At 47.7% G+C, this 19,549-nt stretch overlaps 4 protein-coding genes across 14 annotated transcripts in view; 2 read left to right on the top strand and 2 right to left on the bottom strand.

Moving 5' to 3' along the window:
* mfsd1l (major facilitator superfamily domain containing 1-like) overlaps positions 1-4,920 on the bottom strand; it is a 24,458-nt gene extending 19,538 nt beyond the window's left edge. The window contains exons 1-6 of the mRNA XM_035530760.1: positions 4,829-4,920; positions 4,381-4,721; positions 4,128-4,228; positions 3,658-3,764; positions 3,479-3,534; positions 1,586-1,726 (exon numbers count right to left, since the gene is read on the bottom strand). Coding sequence (XP_035386653.1) covers positions 1,586-1,726; positions 3,479-3,534; positions 3,658-3,764; positions 4,128-4,228; positions 4,381-4,402 — 427 coding nt within the window. The 5' untranslated portion in view covers positions 4,403-4,721; positions 4,829-4,920. The remainder of the gene's footprint in view (positions 1-1,585; positions 1,727-3,478; positions 3,535-3,657; positions 3,765-4,127; positions 4,229-4,380; positions 4,722-4,828) is intronic.
* A 217-nt stretch (positions 4,921-5,137) lies between these two features.
* Positions 5,138-8,781, top strand: LOC113567765 (crossover junction endonuclease EME1). 2 transcript variants are annotated; one of them, XR_004776571.1, is made up of 9 exons: positions 5,138-5,566; positions 5,696-5,817; positions 6,131-6,214; positions 6,354-6,469; positions 6,606-6,675; positions 6,892-7,007; positions 7,299-7,488; positions 7,768-8,111; positions 8,199-8,781. XR_004776571.1 is itself a non-coding variant. In XM_035530761.1 (8 exons), the coding sequence occupies exons 1-8, from the start codon at positions 5,158-5,160 to the stop codon at positions 7,921-7,923; spliced, it is 1,263 nt and encodes a 420-aa protein (XP_035386654.1). In that variant the 5' UTR covers positions 5,138-5,157; the 3' UTR covers positions 7,924-8,781. The 2 variants fall into 2 exon arrangements, 1 of the variants encoding a protein (XP_035386654.1); XM_035530761.1 differs by having other exon boundaries at positions 7,768-8,781.
* spsb3b (splA/ryanodine receptor domain and SOCS box containing 3b) lies at positions 7,495-16,536 on the bottom strand. Of its 10 annotated transcripts, none has more exons than XM_035530767.1 (4): positions 16,322-16,536; positions 13,190-13,356; positions 12,335-12,407; positions 7,495-7,769 (listed from the first exon to the last, which is right to left on the bottom strand). In XM_035530767.1, the coding sequence occupies exons 2-4, from the start codon at positions 13,217-13,219 to the stop codon at positions 7,543-7,545; spliced, it is 330 nt and encodes a 109-aa protein (XP_035386660.1). In that variant the 5' UTR covers positions 13,220-13,356; positions 16,322-16,536; the 3' UTR covers positions 7,495-7,542. The 10 variants fall into 10 exon arrangements, 6 of the variants coding, with proteins under 6 accessions (XP_035386660.1, XP_035386658.1, XP_035386655.1 ...); XM_035530765.1 differs by having other exon boundaries at positions 13,190-13,400; XM_035530762.1 differs by having other exon boundaries at positions 13,190-13,630.
* Positions 16,537-16,703: 167 nt separating this feature from the next.
* nubp2 (nucleotide binding protein 2 (MinD homolog, E. coli)) lies at positions 16,704-19,406 on the top strand. The gene is made up of 7 exons (XM_026995870.2): positions 16,704-16,747; positions 16,973-17,091; positions 17,356-17,554; positions 17,938-18,092; positions 18,365-18,475; positions 19,063-19,132; positions 19,259-19,406. The coding sequence occupies exons 1-7, from the start codon at positions 16,732-16,734 to the stop codon at positions 19,393-19,395; spliced, it is 807 nt and encodes a 268-aa protein (XP_026851671.2). The 5' UTR covers positions 16,704-16,731; the 3' UTR covers positions 19,396-19,406.
* The last annotated feature ends 143 nt before the right edge of the window (positions 19,407-19,549 follow it).

A 19,549-nucleotide genomic window follows, 5' to 3' on the forward strand; every position in this document is an offset into this window, starting at 1 on the left:
ACAGACTGGTATCACTTCTCTCTTTCCTCTCAAAAGCCCTCGAATGAGCAGTTTATAAGCAATTTTCTCTTTGTCTCATGCAGAACCAGCTGCATGATCCCAATCAGTCTGGATACAAACCACATTCTACAGAAACAGCCCTCATAGCAGTGACGGAGACACTTCATGCTGCTAAAGATGTCAAACTGTCATCTGTTTTGATTCTTCTAGACATTTCAGCAGCCTTTGACACAGTGAACCACAACATTCTTTTCTCTGTTCTCTCCAGGCTTGGTGTGACTGGCTCTGCTTGGAGATGGTTTCAGTCCTATCTGGATGGACGGTCCTATCAGGTGACATGGAGAGGATCCACATCCAAACCGTGTAGACTCTCCACTGGTGTTCCACAGGGCTCAGTATTGGGCCCCCTTCTCTTCTCTTTGTATACTCGTTCTCTTGGTGATGTAATATCTTCCCATGGTTTCTCCTACCACTGCTATGCTGATGACACTCAATTCTTTCTTTCTTTTCCACCCTCTGACATGCAGGTCTCCAGACGTATCTCGGTATGCTTGACTGACATCGCGTCATGGATGACAGCCCACCACTTGAAGCTCAACCCCAGTAAAACTGAGCTTCTGTTCATCCCAGGTACTCCCAACCCTTACCATGACCTCACTGTTTCCTTTGAGAACTCCCTGGTATCACCATCCGAAGCTGCCTGTGGTCTGCGCGTAACTTTGGACAACCAGTTGTCGTTCTCAACTCATGTTTCTAATCTAAATCGGTCTTGCAGATTCCTCCTTTGTAACATACGAAGGATTGGACCCTTTCTCTCGCAGGAAGCTACCCAGGTGCTTGTGCAGTCTCTTGTGATCTCAAAGCTAGACTACTGCAACTCGCTACTCGCTGGTCTTCCTCTAAGAGCCATCAAACCTCTACAACTTGTGCAGAATGCAGCAGCACGACTGGTCTTCAATCTTCTTTAGTTCACGCGTTACTCCGCTGCTGCACCCCCTTCATTGGCTACCTGTAGCTGCACGCATCAGATTTAAAACCTTGATGCTTGCCAACAAAGCCAAAAATGGACCAGACCCTTCATACATGAGGTCAGTGGTTAAAGCCCGATCTGTACCTCGAGTACTTCGAACCTCAAGTACGGCTTGGCTTGAAATACCTTGCTTCAGGTCTCATGGACGACAAGCATCAAGACTGCAAGTCCCTTGCAGTCTTTAAATGCAGACTGAAGACGCATCTATTTGCAGAATATTTAAAGGACAACTGACACTGCTCCCTTATTGACTGACTAAATTAATACTTACTGTAGGGTATTGTTTGTTGTTTAACAAACTCTAGCAGTTATTGTTTATAGCACTTATCATTGTTTAAGATAGACCTCATGTATTTTGTACTTGTAGGTATCAGCATTCATCCCTGTATTCTACAGTATTCTAGTTCACTGGTTTGTTTAATTCTAACCTACTGTACAGTACTTGCATATATTCTATGAGTAAATGACAAAACACTCTTGTAAGTCGCTCTGGATAAGAGCGTCTGCTAAATGCTGTAAATGTAAATGTGTGGTACTGGTGTGTGTGTGTCATACTGGTGAGCGAGCCGTTTCCAGAGCCAAAGAGCAGGCGTCCGGTCAACATGAGGGGCAGCAGGTACGTCCCTTTGAAATGAGAAGCAAGCGCAAAGATGGCGGACCCCAACACTGCCAGGGAGGAGAAGAAGAGCACGCCGACTACAGCAGAGAGACACACACACACACAGCAGAGAGAGAGAGAGACACACACACACACACACACACACAGCAGAGAGAGAGAGAGACACACACACACACACAGCAGAGAGAGAGAGACACACACACACACACACAGCAGAGAGAGAGAGACACACACACACACAGCAGAGAGAGACACACACACACACAGCAGAGAGAGACACACACACACACAGCAGAGAGAGAGACACACACACACACACAGCAGAGAGAGAGACACACACACACACACAGCAGAGAGAGAGACACACACACACAGCAGAGAGAGAGACACACACACACACAGAGCAGAGAGAGAGACACACACACACACAGAGCAGAGAGAGAGACACACACACACACAGAGCAGAGAGAGAGACACACACACACACAGAGCAGAGAGAGACACACACACACAGAGCAGAGAGAGACACACACACACAGAGCAGAGAGAGACACACACACACAGAGCAGAGAGAGACACACACACACAGAGCAGAGAGAGACACACACACACAGAGCAGAGAGAGACACACACACACAGCAGAGAGAGACACACACACACAGCAGAGAGAGACACACACACACAGCAGAGAGAGACACACACACACACACAGCAGAGAGACACACACACACACACACACAGCAGAGAGAGACACACACACAGCAGAGAGAGACACACACACAGCAGAGAGAGACACACACACACAGCAGAGAGAGACACACACACACACAGCAGAGAGAGACACACACACACACAGCAGAGAGAGACACACACACACACAGCAGAGAGACACACACACACACACACACAGCAGAGAGACACACACACACACAGCAGAGAGAGACACACACACACAGCAGAGAGAGACACACACACACAGCAGAGAGAGACACACACACACACAGCAGAGAGAGACACACACACACACAGCAGAGAGAGACACACACACACACAGCAGAGAGAGACACACACACACACAGCAGAGAGAGACACACACACACACAGCAGAGAGAGACACACACACACACAGCAGAGAGAGACACACACACACACAGCAGAGAGAGACACACACACACACAGCAGAGAGAGACACACACACACACAGCAGAGAGAGACACACACACACACAGCAGAGAGACACACACACACACAGCAGAGAGAGACACACACACACAGCAGAGAGAGACACACACACACAGCAGAGAGAGACACACACACACACAGCAGAGAGAGACACACACACACACAGCAGAGAGACACACACACACAGCAGAGAGAGAGACACACACACACACAGCAGAGAGAGAGACACACACACACAGCAGAGAGAGAGACACACACAACAGAGACACACACAGCAGAGAGAGACACACACAGCAGAGAGAGAGACACACACACACAGCAGAGAGAGAGACACACACAACAGAGACACACACAGCAGAGAGAGACACACACAGCAGAGAGAGACACACACAGCAGAGAGAGACACACACAGCAGAGAGAGACACACACAGCAGAGAGACACACACACAGCAGAGAGACACACACACAGCAGAGAGACACACACACAGCAGAGAGACACACACACAGCAGAGAGACACACACACAGCAGAGAGACACACACACAGCAGAGAGACACACACACACGTACACACAAGCATGGGGACATGAAATCCGTGTTCCAGGTATGACAGATGTTTAAATATTCCATGTTTTCCTCTCACACTTACAGCGGTTGCCAAGTTTATCGATGAGGAATCCCGCCATGATCACTACCACAGCATTCCTGTATGGAAACACACACAAACACACACTCTCCAACATCAGATCAACACGGGGAAGCATGTGTGTGTGTCTCCAGGTGTAGACATTGTGTGTGTGTGTGTGTGCATGTGTGTGTGAGACTCACGTCCAAGCGTAGATGGCGTACAGTAGGTTGTACTCCTGTGGGGTCAAACCCAGTCCTTCCACACACTTTGTTCCATTGCTCACAGTTGAGTTCAGACACGTCAAATTCTGGCAATGTGTATGAGAGTACAGAGTGAGACAGACAGACACACACCTCAGCTGTGTCCACACACAATGTTTATATACAATGGTAGGCTAGACAGGCCATATTAATGTAATATTGGTTTGTCTCCACTGGTCATATACAGCTAATACACATTATACATATTAGTCTAATAAATATCAGTCTATTACATTTATTCTTTTACCAAACTTTTGGGGCCAAGTTGTTCTGCACAAGACCTGCTAAATGCTGTAAATGAAAAGCCTTCCTAACACATTCCAAAGTCTAAGCGACATCCAAATTAAATGTTCGTTACGGGAGTGTCACCGTGTCTGGGTTGTTTTGTAAGTGCTCGGGCTGTTCCTCACCCCTTGGAACTGCTCCTGCAGCACGCTCGGAATATCGAAGCAGAAATACGAGCCGAACGTGAGCATGCAGTTAAAAAACAGAACCACGAACCGGTAGTACGCTGGAAAGAGAGAGAGAGAGAGAGAGAGAGAGAGAGAGAGAGAGAGAGAGAGAGAGAGAGAGAGAGAGATTTATTGTCAAAACCATCCTAAATCTGACGCATATTTTACGATTTTTCCAAACTCAGCCAGCCCTCCGTCTGAGCGTCATTACCCTTCTCCGCCGGGCTCGCCATCCGCGTGTCTTTATTTACCACCTTCTGCAGCAGCGCTGCTCCGCTGTTCGCTTCCGGACACCGTTTCCGATTTCCAGTCGGCAGAGTTTCAAGCCCATGCACGTGAGACGGAGACGACAGCGGCGGAGCCAGATGGTCTACCGATCTCACGAGCAGGAGGCGCTACCGCGGCCGCGTGCATGTCACGCCATTGGGAATCACATGACGGCTTCACGTGAGCGAGCGTGCAGGACTGTGACCCACCGCCCCAGCCCGAGAGCTCGCGGGGACCACAGCAGTCCAGTGATCACGTGTGAGGCCGAAATAAATAAACGTGCCCCTGTCAGGATTTAGACAGCATGCCTTGTTAATGGTTCCTAAAATTTCATAATAAGATGTGATCATTATAATAATACAATAAGACTGTACTGGGCTGTTCCTTCTTACCTACAAAATTAGCCTTAGTTTCTTAGTTTCACTCAGTGGGAAAAACACCCGGATCAATACAGAAGCGTAACTGTTTTGAAGCCTTACGAGAGTATCTGAAGCGTGACGTATGGAAGAAGACTTTCTTAAGCCCGTTATGGCTCGCGTCCACTCGCCTCCCGGTAGGTGTGTGAGGAATCGCGTGTCTGCGCGCATGAGGTTTGTCCTTCACGCCAACCCGTAGAAGCCCTCCGCTCGTGCCAGGCGGCGGAGGCCGAATCTCTAACTGAGACTGCGCGCGAATGTGTTGACGTTACACCGGGTGAATTCGCCCGGTTAGTGCTCGAGCGATGTCCTGTTTAAGACGAGCAAGGACGTGGGAGATTTCAGACTCGGAGGAGGAGGGTCTCGATCTCAAAGACACCGAAGGGCATCTCGCGTGCGTGTCCGTCAGCGTTGCTGTCGCCGGGGACGAGCCACATGTGCGCGGCACCGCGACGACCAGCGCAGCCCCGCTGCCGGAGAGCTCGGGCGCGCGCACCGGACACGCCAGCGTCGCCTCCGCCACTCGGTCCACGGGACCGGGGCGGAAGAGGAGGATGCGCGCGGAGGAGAGGAAAATAGCGCGAGAGACTTTAAGATTGGAGAGAGAGAGAGCAAAGGAGGAGAAGCGGCGGAGAAGGAGAGAGGAGGTGCAGCACGTGAAGAGTTTACAGCCGGAGAACTGTATGAGGAGCCTGACGGTGCGCGTGCACCCAGGTGCGTCCACAACACCTGAGCGCACTAACAAATAACCTACAGCCTCAGTCTACACACTCTCCCTCTGTGTGTGTGTGTGTGTGTGTGTGTGTGTGTGTGTGTGTGTGTGTGTGTGTGTGTGTGTTGCAGTGTTGCTGCAGGAGTCTGGCTGTGATGCCCTGCTGGCGTGTCTGGACTGTCTGGACTGTCTCAGCTGTATAGAGGACCACGCGCTCACACACAGCATCAGCTGGCGTAGACGACTGTCTCAGGTACAGGACGGAGAAGACCAGAAGCAGACCTGCATGCACCACGACCGTCCCAATGCACTAGCAGTTTAACTACCACACCCACTAGGGAACTACTACCACAACCAAGTACCACCTTCCACAGAAACACTGCATCCACCAAGTCAAGGGTCAGCCTTAATGATCAGTTAAAACCAAAGCATGAATATGTACATCATTAATTATTAAAGCGTTAATCATGTGCATCAAGCTAAGGAACTGTGTGTGTGTGTGTGTGTGTGTGTGTGTGTGTGTGTGTGTGTGTGTGTGTGTGTGTGTGTTGTTGACTGATGATGAGGATGATACTGAGGTTGAAGAAGATCAGGTGCTGATGGTGTTTTCTCAGGAGGAGTTTATCGTCATGGTGACGTCCATCAAAGAGGTAACAGCAATTCACAACATTCCTGAGCTGCAGTTATGAAAGGTATGTGACTGTGTGTGTGCTCCATGAATGTTGTGTTTGTCCGTACAAGCTACGACGGCATTATCCCGTGGTGATTATGCGTGTGCTGTTTTCCTAGTCTCTGAATGGTGAATCTGAGGGGGTGGAGTCTCTGTTTCAGCCTCTCTCAGAATATCTGAAGAGAACCAGAGGAACAGTCATCTCACTGCTGGTGACAGGACAGAGCGATCAGAGGTACACACACACCTGTCACTGTATGACACTGTTGTTTGCCCTAAGTGTCCCAGTAAAGATTAAAACATTAATAAACATTTCTAAGATTTTAAATAAGTCCTCAAACAAATACAGAATTACAAGGCTGTGTGTTTAGTGGAGGCTCGAAGAACTATGATGATGGCCCGCGCTCTCAGCTTGGCCTCTTGGACGTCGATATTGAGGAGGTCAGATTTCCTTTATGATGTCATTTCCAGTTCCTGTCTGACCTTCCTTTCTCACTATGACTTTGACCCTTTCACTCAGAGTGTACGCAGGGCTCTCCCTGCCCTGCCTCCACCCTAACCCCCGCAACTACCCCACCCTGGCCTTTGTCACCCCCCCAGTCATTCACTTACCCCACGTCATGTGATTTCATGTGATTGTGTTTCCATGGTGACCAGGTGCTGGTGTACCTGCAGCTGTATAGGAACGTGTCGGTCCACTTTGTGTTCGGCTGGCAGGAAGTCACAGATCATGTGTGTGCTATTACAAAGGCCTTATCTAAACGTCCGTTTAAGTGAGTAACACACACAGAGCACACACAGTCCCTTATTTCAGCACTGTGTGAAATTTCAGCATTGTGTGAGTTGTTTTTGACATGAGGTGTGTTTTTTAATATATATACACAAGTGTGTGTGTGTGTGTGTGTTCTGTGAGCCATCTGTGCTGGTGCATGTCTGTGTCACATAGGTGTGTGTGTGAAAGGCATCAGCGGTGTGGGTGTGTGAGGCATCTGTGCTGTTCTGCGTGGAGGCTGCTGGGCTGGAGGTGTGTATGAATTGTCTAATCTGTTCCTGTGTGTGTGCAGAGCTGCGTGTGCGGCGTCTGTGCTGGGTTTCTGCGTGGACGGCTCCTGGGCTGGAGGTGTGCAGGTGGCACGAGATGGGCGTGGCCTAGCCAAGGTGTGGCTGCGGCAGATACAGCAGCTGAATCGCGTCAGCGTTGTCATGGCTACAGCCGTAACGACCGCCTACCCCTCACCTCATCTCCTCCTGCAGGTAGTATTTATTCAGGTAGTATTTATTCATTCGTTCACCGTACAGGCAGTAAACTTAACAGCTACTATAGCAGAAACATCTCATACAGGCGCAGTGAGAGTCTAGTCCTCTGCTCACTAGTTGTCTTCTGGGTGTTAGACCTCTCAGCAAAGCAGAGACACTGATCAGCTCCACTCTGTCCTGGTGTCCCAGTAAACTGTGGGTGTAGGGTGGGTGTGGGCGTCGGTGGGTGGGTGTAGATGTTCTCCGTTTTCCTTTCACCTTTTCTTTACCAAACAGGCCTATGAAAACACGCAGTCAGAAGAACAGTGTCGCGGATTATTGGCTGATCTCACAGTGAGAGGCGGGGCCAAAGAAAGGCGCATTGGACCTGACCTATCGAATCGCATTTATCGGCTCATGACTTCCCAGAATTCTCAGCTGGTGCTGGACTAGTAGAATTGTGGCAACAGACCTGTCTACCCACACAAAGAGAGAGGGAGAGAGATACTGGATCTTAAACTCTAAAATTCACTGGAACAGCTGTAGCACAGCAAACTGGTATCCACTCACACGGGACTACAAAACATTCGAATTCCTCTCTGCCACTCATGGACTGTAACTCAACCTTCCAGTGATCAGATGTATGAACACAGGACACTTCAGCACTTTCAAAAAATGACTTTTGCTTAAGGTTTGTCAAGTAAACACGACTGGTTTTCTCCATGCAGAGTTGCTCATTCAGTGCCCTGTCTGGAATAACCCCGGATACCCCTGAAAAGTTGTGCAGCACTTCGAGTACCATACAGGTAGGACAGTGTGACGAGGCCACACAGATCTCACGGAAAGAACTACAAGGATGTGAGGATGGTGAATTGTTTGGTAGGAATACAGAAACGCATCATATTCTAGTGTTCCTGCTGGGCTTGACACACACACACACACACACACACACACACACACACAACCTAAAGGAAAACAGTGTTTCATTACATTGATTCATTTGTCATGATGTTTTGAAACTGTTACAGCTGTAAGAAAACTTGCAAAAGAACATTGAAGTGCCCCAGTACAAATCTACATATTAATGAAGTTTATCTACACAATTACTATCAGCAAAACAGTATATAAACAATTGTGTTCGGGTAAAAAAGTAATTCACATTTCTAGGCAACAGTAAAATGTTTAAAATGTATAAAACACTAAAAAGCTTCTTAAAAAACCTTCAGGTGATCTCTACTGTACGCTGCAGTTTTGGCTTAACATCACGGACTTTGCTAATTGGCAGAATAGAAAATAAACATTTAAATAGCTTGTTTTGTGTGTGTGAGATGTTGTAGTTCTGAGTGGTATTTTAAAGCATTAAGAGAATCAATCAAGCTCTCTCACCATTATAGACTAAATGAGTAAAGTGTGTGTGTTTCAGTCGTATCCTGTGACAACACTTCCACTGGATATCTGAAGATGAACTGAGAGGCAGAGCATGACTGAGGGGGAGGGGCTAGCCTGGGAGGGTGGAGTTAGCCAAGGGGCTTTCACTGTTGGAGTGTGTGCAGGTGTGTGTGCAGGTGTCCCTCCTCATGAGGGTGAACACCCAGCCAAGCCGGTGCCTGCGCTGTAGAGAGAGCCCTCAGGGGAAGGTCAGGAGGTCACGCAGGCGGGAGCAACACAGGTAGAGCAGTTAGGTGGGGGTGGAACTGGAACAGATCAACTTCATGCTGCTCTTCACGCGATGGAGCATGCCATCGGGTAGAAGGTCGTGCTCCGCGGCCCTGTGGCAGCCACACCTGAGGCAGAAAGCTGGAGTCATCCACACTGCTACAGACACACATGGTTTTCTTTGTCACACTGAAGTGCGGTGTTAACCGTGTAACTCCAACCCTGTCCAGGGTCTTTAGCATCTCTGGTTTAATCTCATCTGTTCCTGCTGCCCTTTTGCCTTTTACTAAAGATTTCTGTGAAGGGGAATTTCAGAGTGTCAAACTTCCCTTCTGGATCAATAAAGTGTTATCTTAGGTTGAGGAGTTCCTCAAGGTTTTCCTTCCTCACTCATCATCATCCTCAGTAGAGGTGAACTCTTCCTCACTCTTGCCCAGAACAGCTTGGGTCATGTCCCATCATCTCCTCCTGAGGTGTTGAACATTTCTGGTCCACTCTACAGTCTTTCTCCATGGCCTCTCCCAACTCTTCCCAAGACAACATCCAAGGGGATGCCTAGGATCAGTGCCTCTGTAATGTCTTGTCGCTGCCTCTCGGATTGAGGATGTGGACATGCTACATCCATGTCCCCTTCCTCTCAGTGCGCTTGGTAGATGTCCAAGTGGAGGTGATCCACCAGACAGTACCAGGCAACCTGGAGGTTCTCCTGAGCGTATCTGGCCAAAACCCATTTCGACAAATCTAATGCACCACCGAATGGCAACCAGTTGTCAGTTCTTCACCCAGAACATGAACAGAACTTATGGGCCTCAATTCCTCAATTACAGGATGGATCACTGACCTCCGACCGGTGGCGCTCTGGTAGCATCAAGGTGTAACAAGGTGTTTGTTAGTGACATCCTATTCCAGAAGAACATTTCCCAATTCAGGTTTAGACCAGGGAAGCCACTCAGTCACTCCCATCGAACATTCCCAACAGTGTGGAGTGGGACCTCTGGCTCAGTAGAAGGCAGCATCACAAACACCTGCTCCACAAAGTCTAAATACTCTGAACACACACACACACACACACACACACACACACACACACACACACACACACACACACACACACACACACACACACACACACACACACACACACCACAGTCTCCTCTCAAAAACTCAATCCCATTGAGGTTTTCCTCTTGTCTAATGGAATGACCTTCCACTGATATGAGTATATGTGTATGTGGGTACATTAGTGCATTAGTGTATGTGGGTACATTAGTGTATGTGGGTACATTAGTGCATTAGTGTATGTGGGTACATTAGTGTATGTGGGTACATTAGTACATTAGTGCATTAGTGTATGTGGGTACATTAGTGTATGTGGGTACATTAGTGTATGTGGGTACATTAGTGCATTAGTGTATGGGTACATTAGTGTATGTGGGTACATTAGTGTATGTGGGTGCATTAGTGCATTAGTGTATGTGGGTGCATTAGTGCATTAGTGTATGTGGGTACATTAGTGCATTAGTGTATGTGGGTACATTAGTGCATTAGTGTATGTGGGTACATTAGTGCATTAGTGTATGTGGGTACATTAGTGCATTAGTGTATGTGGGTACATTAGTGCATTAGTGTATGTGGGTACATTAGTGCATTAGTGTATGTGGGTACATTAGTGCATTAGTGTATGTGGGTACATTAGTGTATGTGGGTACATTAGTGCATTAGTGTATGTGGGTACATTAGTGTATGTGGGTATATTAGTGCATTAGTGTATGTGGGTACATTAGTGTATGTGGGTATATTAGTGCATTAGTGTATGTGGGTACATTAGTGTATGTGGGTACATTAGTGCATGTGGGTATATTAGTATATTAATGTATGTGGGTATATTAGTGCATGTGGGTACATTAGTACATTAGTGTATGTGGGTACATTAGTGTATGTGGGTACATTAGTGCATGTGGGTGCATTAGTGTATGTGGGTGCATTAGTGCATTAGTGTATGTGGGTATATTAGTGCATTAGTGTACATTAGTGTATGTGGGTACATTAGTGTATGTGGGTATATTAGTGTATGTGGGTATATTAGTGTATGTGGGTATATTAGTGCATTAGTATATGTGGGTACATTAGTGCATTAGTATATGTGGGTACATTAGTGTATGTGGGTACATTAGTGCATTAGTGTATGTGGGTGCATTAGTGTATGTGGGTACATTAGTGCATTAGTGTATGTGGGTACATTAGTGTATGTGGGTACATTAGTGCATTAGTGTATGTGGGTACATTAGTGTATGTGGGTACATTAGTACATTAGTGTATGTGGGTACATTAGTGTATGTGGGTACATTAGTGCATTAGTGTATGTGGGTACATTAGTGTATGTGGGTGCATTAGTGCATTAGTGTATGTGGGTATATTAGTGCATTAGTGTACATTAGTGTATGTGGGTACATTAGTGTATGTGGGTATATTAGTGTATGTGGGTATATTAGTGCATTAGTGTATGTGGGTATATTAGTGCATTAGTATATGTGGGTACATTAGTGCATTAGTATATGTGGGTACATTAGTGTATGTGGGTACATTAGTGCATTAGTGTATGTGGGTACATTAGTGTATGTGGGTACATTAGTGCATTAGTGTATGTGGGTACATTAGTGTATGTGGGTACATTAGTGCATTAGTGTATGTGGGTACATTAGTGTATGTGGGTACATTAGTGCATTAGTGTATGTGGGTACATTAGTGTATGTGGGTATATTAGTGCATTAGTGTATGTGGGTATATTAGTGTATGTGGGTATATTAGTACATTAGTGTGTATCCCACCCTGTCTGTGTCCTGTCTTCTGTGGGAATGCTCATGTATCAGAGACATCATCCCTGTTTGAGACATTTGACACCTGAGACTCTACTTCCTGTCCCTCTCACACACCAACTCGGGCTCTTTCCTGCAACACAAGTTCCACAGTCCCAGAGTCCATGTCTTATCACCAAGGTCCAGACCTTCTGAAAACAGCTAACGCGTGACTCAACAATGTTCACCCGTGGACTCCTCCCCCGTCCTGGTGTCCCTGATCAGGGCAGGGAAGCACCTTAAAGAAGTACCTTCCGTGAGGACCTGTTGGGCTTCTGTCTGACCCCTCCCCTCACACCTGTTCCCCTCAGCCCTTTGTGTATGGGTAAAGTGGCAGGTGTGTGCACGTGTACCAATGCAGCGGCGTTTCTCGTACAAGCTGAGGGTTCCGTGCCAGGTGTCCAGGTGGAGACCGATGATGGAAACCTGGCCATAGCACGAAGAGAACACCACCTTCACACCTTTATGATGCAGCAGGCCTACGCACGCGCGCACGCACCCAGACAGAGAACAATACTGTGGGTTTGACAAAAGACTAATCAACTTAAATGGCAGGTAAACATTAAATCCAAGTATCAGTCTGTATCGCTTACACTGACAGACACTGATGTGATCTGATCTAGTTCATCACTGAGGCGGTAAAGCAGTGAGGTATGACATGGATTAATATTCAACCTTTGGATCCAGAATCAGGTGACTGGAATCATGTGACTGTCTTTAGGAGACTCTGGGATCCTTTGATGTAAACCTCTGTAGGAGGGGTGGAGTCTCACACCTTCATTTAGTGTGTGCGCGCATGCATTTAAGCGTTTTAAATGAACAGGTGAGGTGATCTCAGGTGGGTACCTGTGTAGGACAGTCCCCAGCACCAGTCAAATGTTTGGATGCACCTGATGTAATTCTGCTTTTCATAGTCTTAAAGGCATTTGAATCTAATGGTTTATACTGAAATTAGTTCAAATTTGTTAAACTTGATGGCCTGTATATGAATTGATTTCCAAAAGGAAGAAACCAAAACATATATATGAATTCTATGTTCCCTCTTAGCAAATAGTTTTTATTCAGAGTTTTAGTTCCTCACAGTAAAAGTGCTCAGCATATGTACAGGTATATGCCAAAGTAAAAGGTGTGTGTGCGCGTGTGTGTGAGTGCGAGAGTGTGTGTGTGTGTGTGTGTGTGTGTGTGTGTCCTGGCACGGTAGTTCTCACCATGTCGGTGCCATATATGGGTGAGGTCATCTTGATCTCCCAGAAGTGCTGTATTCCGGGTGGGAGTTCCTGGTTTCCGTGCACGGCTGCTGTTCCGTGGCTGTAGTCCAGATGTTCACCGCCCTGTTAGAGCAGCTCACAGTCCTCATCCCACACCCGCTCACAGCCTGCACACACATTCAGTCCTTTTGTCAAGACCTGCCAGAAATACCTCCACACACAGAAACACACACACACACACACTCTTTACCAGACTGCTCCTCTCTGCATGTGCACTCGTGTGTGTGTGTGTGTGTGTGTGTGGGATGCGGTGTGAGTCAGATCTGAGGTCTGTCTGAATGGGACACTTGCAGAACGATTCCCCCGTTACCGGGACGACCAGCGGTGCCTCTGCAGGAACACACACCATCATAGGCCGATACACCTCCGAGACGCCTCTGACTGCTCACACACACACACACACACACACACACACAGTTATACAAGCACACAAAGAGAAAGGAAAGCTTGACATACACAGGCACATACAACAGCATTAATCCCACTGCTCACCCACCAACACACACACACACTTCTCTGTCTCTGCCCTCCTCTCTCACACACACACTTCTCTCAGCCTCTGCACTCCTCTCTCACACACACACACTCACATATTCTCTCTCTCTCTCTTTTACACACACACACACACACACACACACACACATTCGACCCTTTGCCCATATGTGACAGCTCCCACCAGTCCAGCTGGACATGCTAACTTGGCTGACCAAGCCCCCCCCCCCCAAGTCACTGAAGGCCCAGAATACCCTACTGGGTTACTAACTAACACACACACACACACACACACACACACACACACACGAGTGACAACATACCATATCAGATTTTTTCAGCGGTTATGACCATTAGTCAGTAGCTGGAAGCAGAATTCTAACAGTAAGTTTTAGATAACAAAGCAATAAGAATAATTGTTTTATAATCTGAGCACAGTTTGAGTGCTAGAAGAATAACTGTTTGGATCAATAATACAAGAGCAAATAAACATAAGCGTTATAAGAAGAGAACAGCAGTTGAAACACAACATTGTGAAAATAAAAGAAAAGAAAATTTAAAACATTAAAACATGGTAAGAGGCAGTGAGAGAACGGCAGGACAAAACACAACTATGCTAAAATAACAAAGCAGTGAGGCAATAAGAAGATTTACAGATCAGGAAAAGCAGTTTGAAAGAGAAACATTTTTAAAAGCTCTCTGAAGGTGGAGAGTGATGGGCGGAGACAGAGGTGTAAGGGGCGGAGCTCCAGCTTTGGGCCTGCAGCGCTAAACGCTCCATCACCACACGTGTGGTGAACATCAGACCGGAGGGAGCGTGAGGGATTATGTTTGAATGGCAGAGCAGACAGGGAACCAGGCCCAGAACACACACAGCTTTAAAATCCACGAGTGAGATGTTACAGTGTATGCGATAATGGACCAGGAGCCAGTGTAGGTTCATTAACTTTTGGGTTGTGTGTTCCCGCGATCTGCTGTGTGTGAGAACTCTGGAGAGGCCTCTGCAAAGGATCCTGGGTAGGCTTCAGCAGACCTCAGGGTAAGAAATATGACCTATCAACCAGGCTCAGGAGGGTAGAGAAAAACAAGCTTCTTTAGGACAAGGTTAAGAGAAGTCTTCTCTTGGAATGTGGTGGTAACATGTTCCAACTGGTGTGGGTACACATGCTGGCACAGCTGAACCACAAAACCACTCAGACACAAGCAGGTCAGATAAACACATAACCACAGTCGAGACAGTTTAATCTACTCGTCAGGACAAAATAAAAACAACACGTTAGAGTGGAGACTCGGATGAAGTAGAATAACAACAGGCAGGAATCTGAGGAGGAAAGAGTCCTGTTTGGCTGTTCCAGTGTGAGTACAGCAGGTAGCAGCACTACAAGCCTCAATACACAGCAGACAAAAATCCAGCCATGTAGTCGGTTAAAGTTGTGCTTAGTGAAGTTATGACGTAGCAAAACAGTGAATCAGTGTGAACAATAAACCAGTGATCAGACGAAAACACAAAGAAAAAAGCTGGAGCAACCTGGAATAATTCAAACATTATTAGAATATTATAACATATTAGAGTATTAAGACATATTATTACAATATTAAAACATATTATTATTTTAAAACATTGTTAATATTAAAACTAATTTACTGTAAGAAAACTTTCCGAGGTCTGGAACTGATGAATAATGAAATGTTTCTGAAATCAGAGGTTACACACACACACACACACACTCACACACACGGTCTGATTAGTGTGTGTGTGCTGCTCTGTGACTTGTGTCCCCAGTTTCCAGTTCGGATGAGCTTCACTACTGAAGTGTGTGAGCTGCTGTGTCTCCATAACAGGACCTCTGTGCAGCACCACAGAGCTGTCCTCCCAGTCCCCCCAGTCCTCCCAATCCCACCAGTCCTCCCAGTCCCCCCAGTCCTCCCAGTCCCATTTCCCCATGCCCTGTCCAGTTCGGTATACAGAGTAATATTCCAGATTTGTATGTACATGCTGTTCAGTTTCTTTACGCCAAGATGTAGGGCTGGAACACACAATAATGAAATATTAAATATTCTATTTATATAATATAATTAAGTTAGTTGAATAAAACTAATGATTCTGCATCTACAGATACAGGTACACACCCAGACACTGTAGACAATGTTTGTGCAGGGCTAGTTTTGGGCTTGGAGCACTGCTCTGCTCTGGCACACCTGACAAAGCTCCGTTAAAGAACAGCTGCACTACACCCGGGCCTCTGCTCGCCTCGCGCTATTGATGAAACCCGCGCAGACTGTGGAGCAATATCGATAACTCGGTAACGGTCTCGCGTTGGGTTACAGGAGCGCGCGGACGCCTGCTGGCCGGGTCATCTGCTGCTAAACACATCTCTCGTGTTCTCATCAGCGCTGCTTGTTAAGATCACCGTAGCTGAGTGACAGTCGCGCTTCAAACAAACAAACGACGTAACGGAGGAATTCTGAAACGCTCCTCTCACCAACCGCAGTATTCAACATTTAACAGCACTGGATCTGGAACTTAAACCGTAAATTAAGCATAAACACAACTTTGTAAACAGCCTTCACAGTCTGTACCGAACACGTCTTGCGAAATCCCAAAGTGCGCAGGCTGATTTTAAACTTCTGAAATTCACACCAACGCCTGCTGGAGGCCCCTGCACCTCCGCCTGCATGAACGCACGCTCTTTGGTCTTGAAGCATTTAATCGCACATCCAAGTTCACTCGTTTAGTGACATATTCCCTGATCAAGCCTTATTGAATCACCTCCGCACACGCGACATGCGCTACACACGGCCGACCAGGAGGGGGCGGTCACACTCGGGACGAGCGCGCCCACGCACAGTAACCAATGAAACAAGTGCTGGGCGTGAATACTCGCATATGATTGGTATAAACCACTTTGAGGCGGGTGCTGCGTCGTGTCCCTTAATCCGAATGGCTGCTTTGGGCTGACGAACTGTCACGTGGTTCTGTTGCAGAAAACATGGAGGTCGCGAGCGGTAAGGTTCTGCTCTTGGTTTCTTTTCTCGTGCTTTGTAGCTGTAAGCGACGCGGATAAAGCCACACCGCGCTGCTCGTCACTGTGACTCATCGTGACGCGTTTGCATAAACGTTACCCGCGTCGCTGCTGTTAGAGGAGCAGCTAACTACCGTCCTCATCCCGGCACGTGACGCATAGCATCCATACCTTTGGATTTCCGTTGACCACGCCTCCTTTCTCCCAGATCCGGGAAACCTGCGAAACGTTCGGCACGTGGTCCTGGTTATGTCCGGTAAAGGCGGAGTCGGTAAGAGCACCATCACAACCGAGCTGGCCCTCGCGCTGCAACACGCGGGGAAGAAGGTACCGCACGAACACGCACAAATAAACTCGCGCTTCATTTTGTGTGTGTGAGAAAGAGGGAGTGAGTGTGAGAGAGAGAGAGAGAGTGAGTGTGAGTGTGTGTGAGAGGGAGGGAGTGAGTGTTTGTGTGTGTGTGTGTGTGTGTGTGTGAGAGAGAGAGAGAGGGGGAGTGTGTGTGAGTGTGTGTGTGTGTGTGTGTGTGTGAGAGTGAGTATGTGTGAGTGTGAGTGAAGTACCTCACGTGCGTTCTCCGCGCTCTGTTAGGTGGGCGTCCTGGACGTGGACCTGTGCGGTCCGAGCATCCCGCGCATGCTGGGCATGGCTAATCAGCACGTTCACCAGTGTGATGCAGGCTGGGTGCCTGTGTACGCAGGCTCACAGCAGACGCTTGCGCTCATGAGTGTAGGCTTCCTGCTCGAGGACCCTGACGAGGCCATCGTCTGGAGAGGACCCAGAAAGACAGGTCTAACCTTTGGTCTTCCTGTCATCACGGTCACAGGGGTTCGGGTCAGGTGAAGAGGTCACGTTTGACGGTTGCTGTTTATGTGGATAAAGTAAAGTGCAAAACATAAAGAACCAGATCCTGCAAAGTTTTGAAACTTCTGTGCTCTAAAATGCATTCCAGTAAGACCACCTGTGTGTGTGAGTGAGAGTGTGTGAACACGAGAGAGGTTGTATTCATAGAGTAGTAGTGTAGTTTGTCTGGTATAGCTGTGGTGTAAAGACGCCACATACACGTCTGTATCTGACACACTAGCTCACCAGCAGCCTGTTCCCTTAGCTGCGTAGGGACACTGTAGGTGACTTTCTTTATTTTCTCTTTCTCTCATGATGTTCCTTCCTCAGCTTTGATTGGTCAGTTTGTGAGTGACGTTGTGTGGGGCGAATTAGATGTGTTGTTAGTGGACACGCCTCCAGGGACGTCTGATGAGCACCTGGCTGTTCTGGAGAAACTAGGCAAGCACAGAGTGGATGGAGCAGTGCTCGTGACCACCCCACAGGTACACGCCCACTCACAGATACAGGTACACAGGTAGATGGAGCTAATCTGCTGGCTGCACTCCCATCACTACATCCAGCAGTTTAGAGGAAACCTATGTAAACATTGATGGTGTTCAGGGTCTTCAGGGCCCAGTACAGACTAGAGAACCCCTTACTGGACCCAGTAGGGACATGTAGCTGTAACAACAAACACGTCTGTATCCAAAGTACAGTTACAGTACAATAAATAGAAAATTAATTCATTCACTGTGTGTGTGTTTGTGCGTGTTAGGCAGTATCAACTGGAGATGTGCGTCGTGAGATCACGTTCTGTAAGAAGACCGGAGTGAAGATTCTGGGCATTGTAGAAAACATGAGTGGCTTTGTCTGTCCACACTGCTCAGTATGTCTCACACACACATACACAAACACACACTCACTCACTCTATTCACATCAGCAGTGGCATTTCTCCTCTCATCACCCCAATCATTTGTGGCTTATAGTCTAAAATGAGGTCTGTCTGTGTCCAGACTCAAGCTGAACTTTAGGAGCCATGACTTCACAGATGCCAAGTGGTTACAGGTTACTCCTAGATATTGGTGTTTACTGGTGGTTACTCCTGGTTACTCGTGCTTACTAGGAACCAACAGTGTCGCCACCGTTTCTGAGCAGCGATGAGGTAGCACCACCTTGCTCCGTCTTATTGGTCATGGCATCGCTTTGATGCTAATTTGCGTAAAGTTACAATTTGTTCAGCTTTGTCACGTTCCCAAACGGTAGCGCTGCCTGCTGTCACTGAAAACGTTTGGGCCCTTTGTCTTATCCCTTCACTGCTGGTGTGAATGTAGTTACATACACACGCTGTGCTCGTCTTGACTTCACAGTACCATCTACAGGCCGATGGCAGTGGAAGATCAGCGCTGTAGACACCGCAGATGGAAACCAAGTGTGTCTGTGTATGTGTCTGGGCGTGCATGTCTCTGCTTTAGGAGTGCACCAGTATCTTCTCCAAGGGAGGAGGGGAGGAGCTGGCAAAGCTCACAGGGTCTGTGTTTCTGGGTAAGTCTCTGCCGCCTTATTATGGCCCCACCCTACACACTAGTCCTGAGACCCCACTGTAGATGTCCCCGTCCCATGTGATAATGAGCATTGGTCTGACTGCTGTGTGTGTGTGCGCACACGCAGGCTCTGTGCCCCTGGATCCACTCCTGAGTGCCAGTATGGAGGAGGGGCGGGACTTCTTGCAGGCGTTTCCAGAGAGCGCCACTTACACTGCCCTGCAAGCTGTAGCAGAGACACTGCTGCATGCCCTGGATCACTGACACTAACCTTCATCACCACCTGCAGCGTCGGCGTTGTTGCCTTAGCAGTCTCAGAGTGCTGGACAGACTTTGTCGCTGGCAGGACAGGTGTGAGTCACTCAGCTCCACCCCTTACCCCATTCTGTAGGACGGGTGCAACAGGTGCCCTTTGAAC

The sequence above is a fragment of the Electrophorus electricus genome, chromosome 10, assembly GCF_013358815.1.
Source record: "Electrophorus electricus isolate fEleEle1 chromosome 10, fEleEle1.pri, whole genome shotgun sequence".
NCBI lineage: Eukaryota > Metazoa > Chordata > Actinopteri > Gymnotiformes > Gymnotidae > Electrophorus > Electrophorus electricus.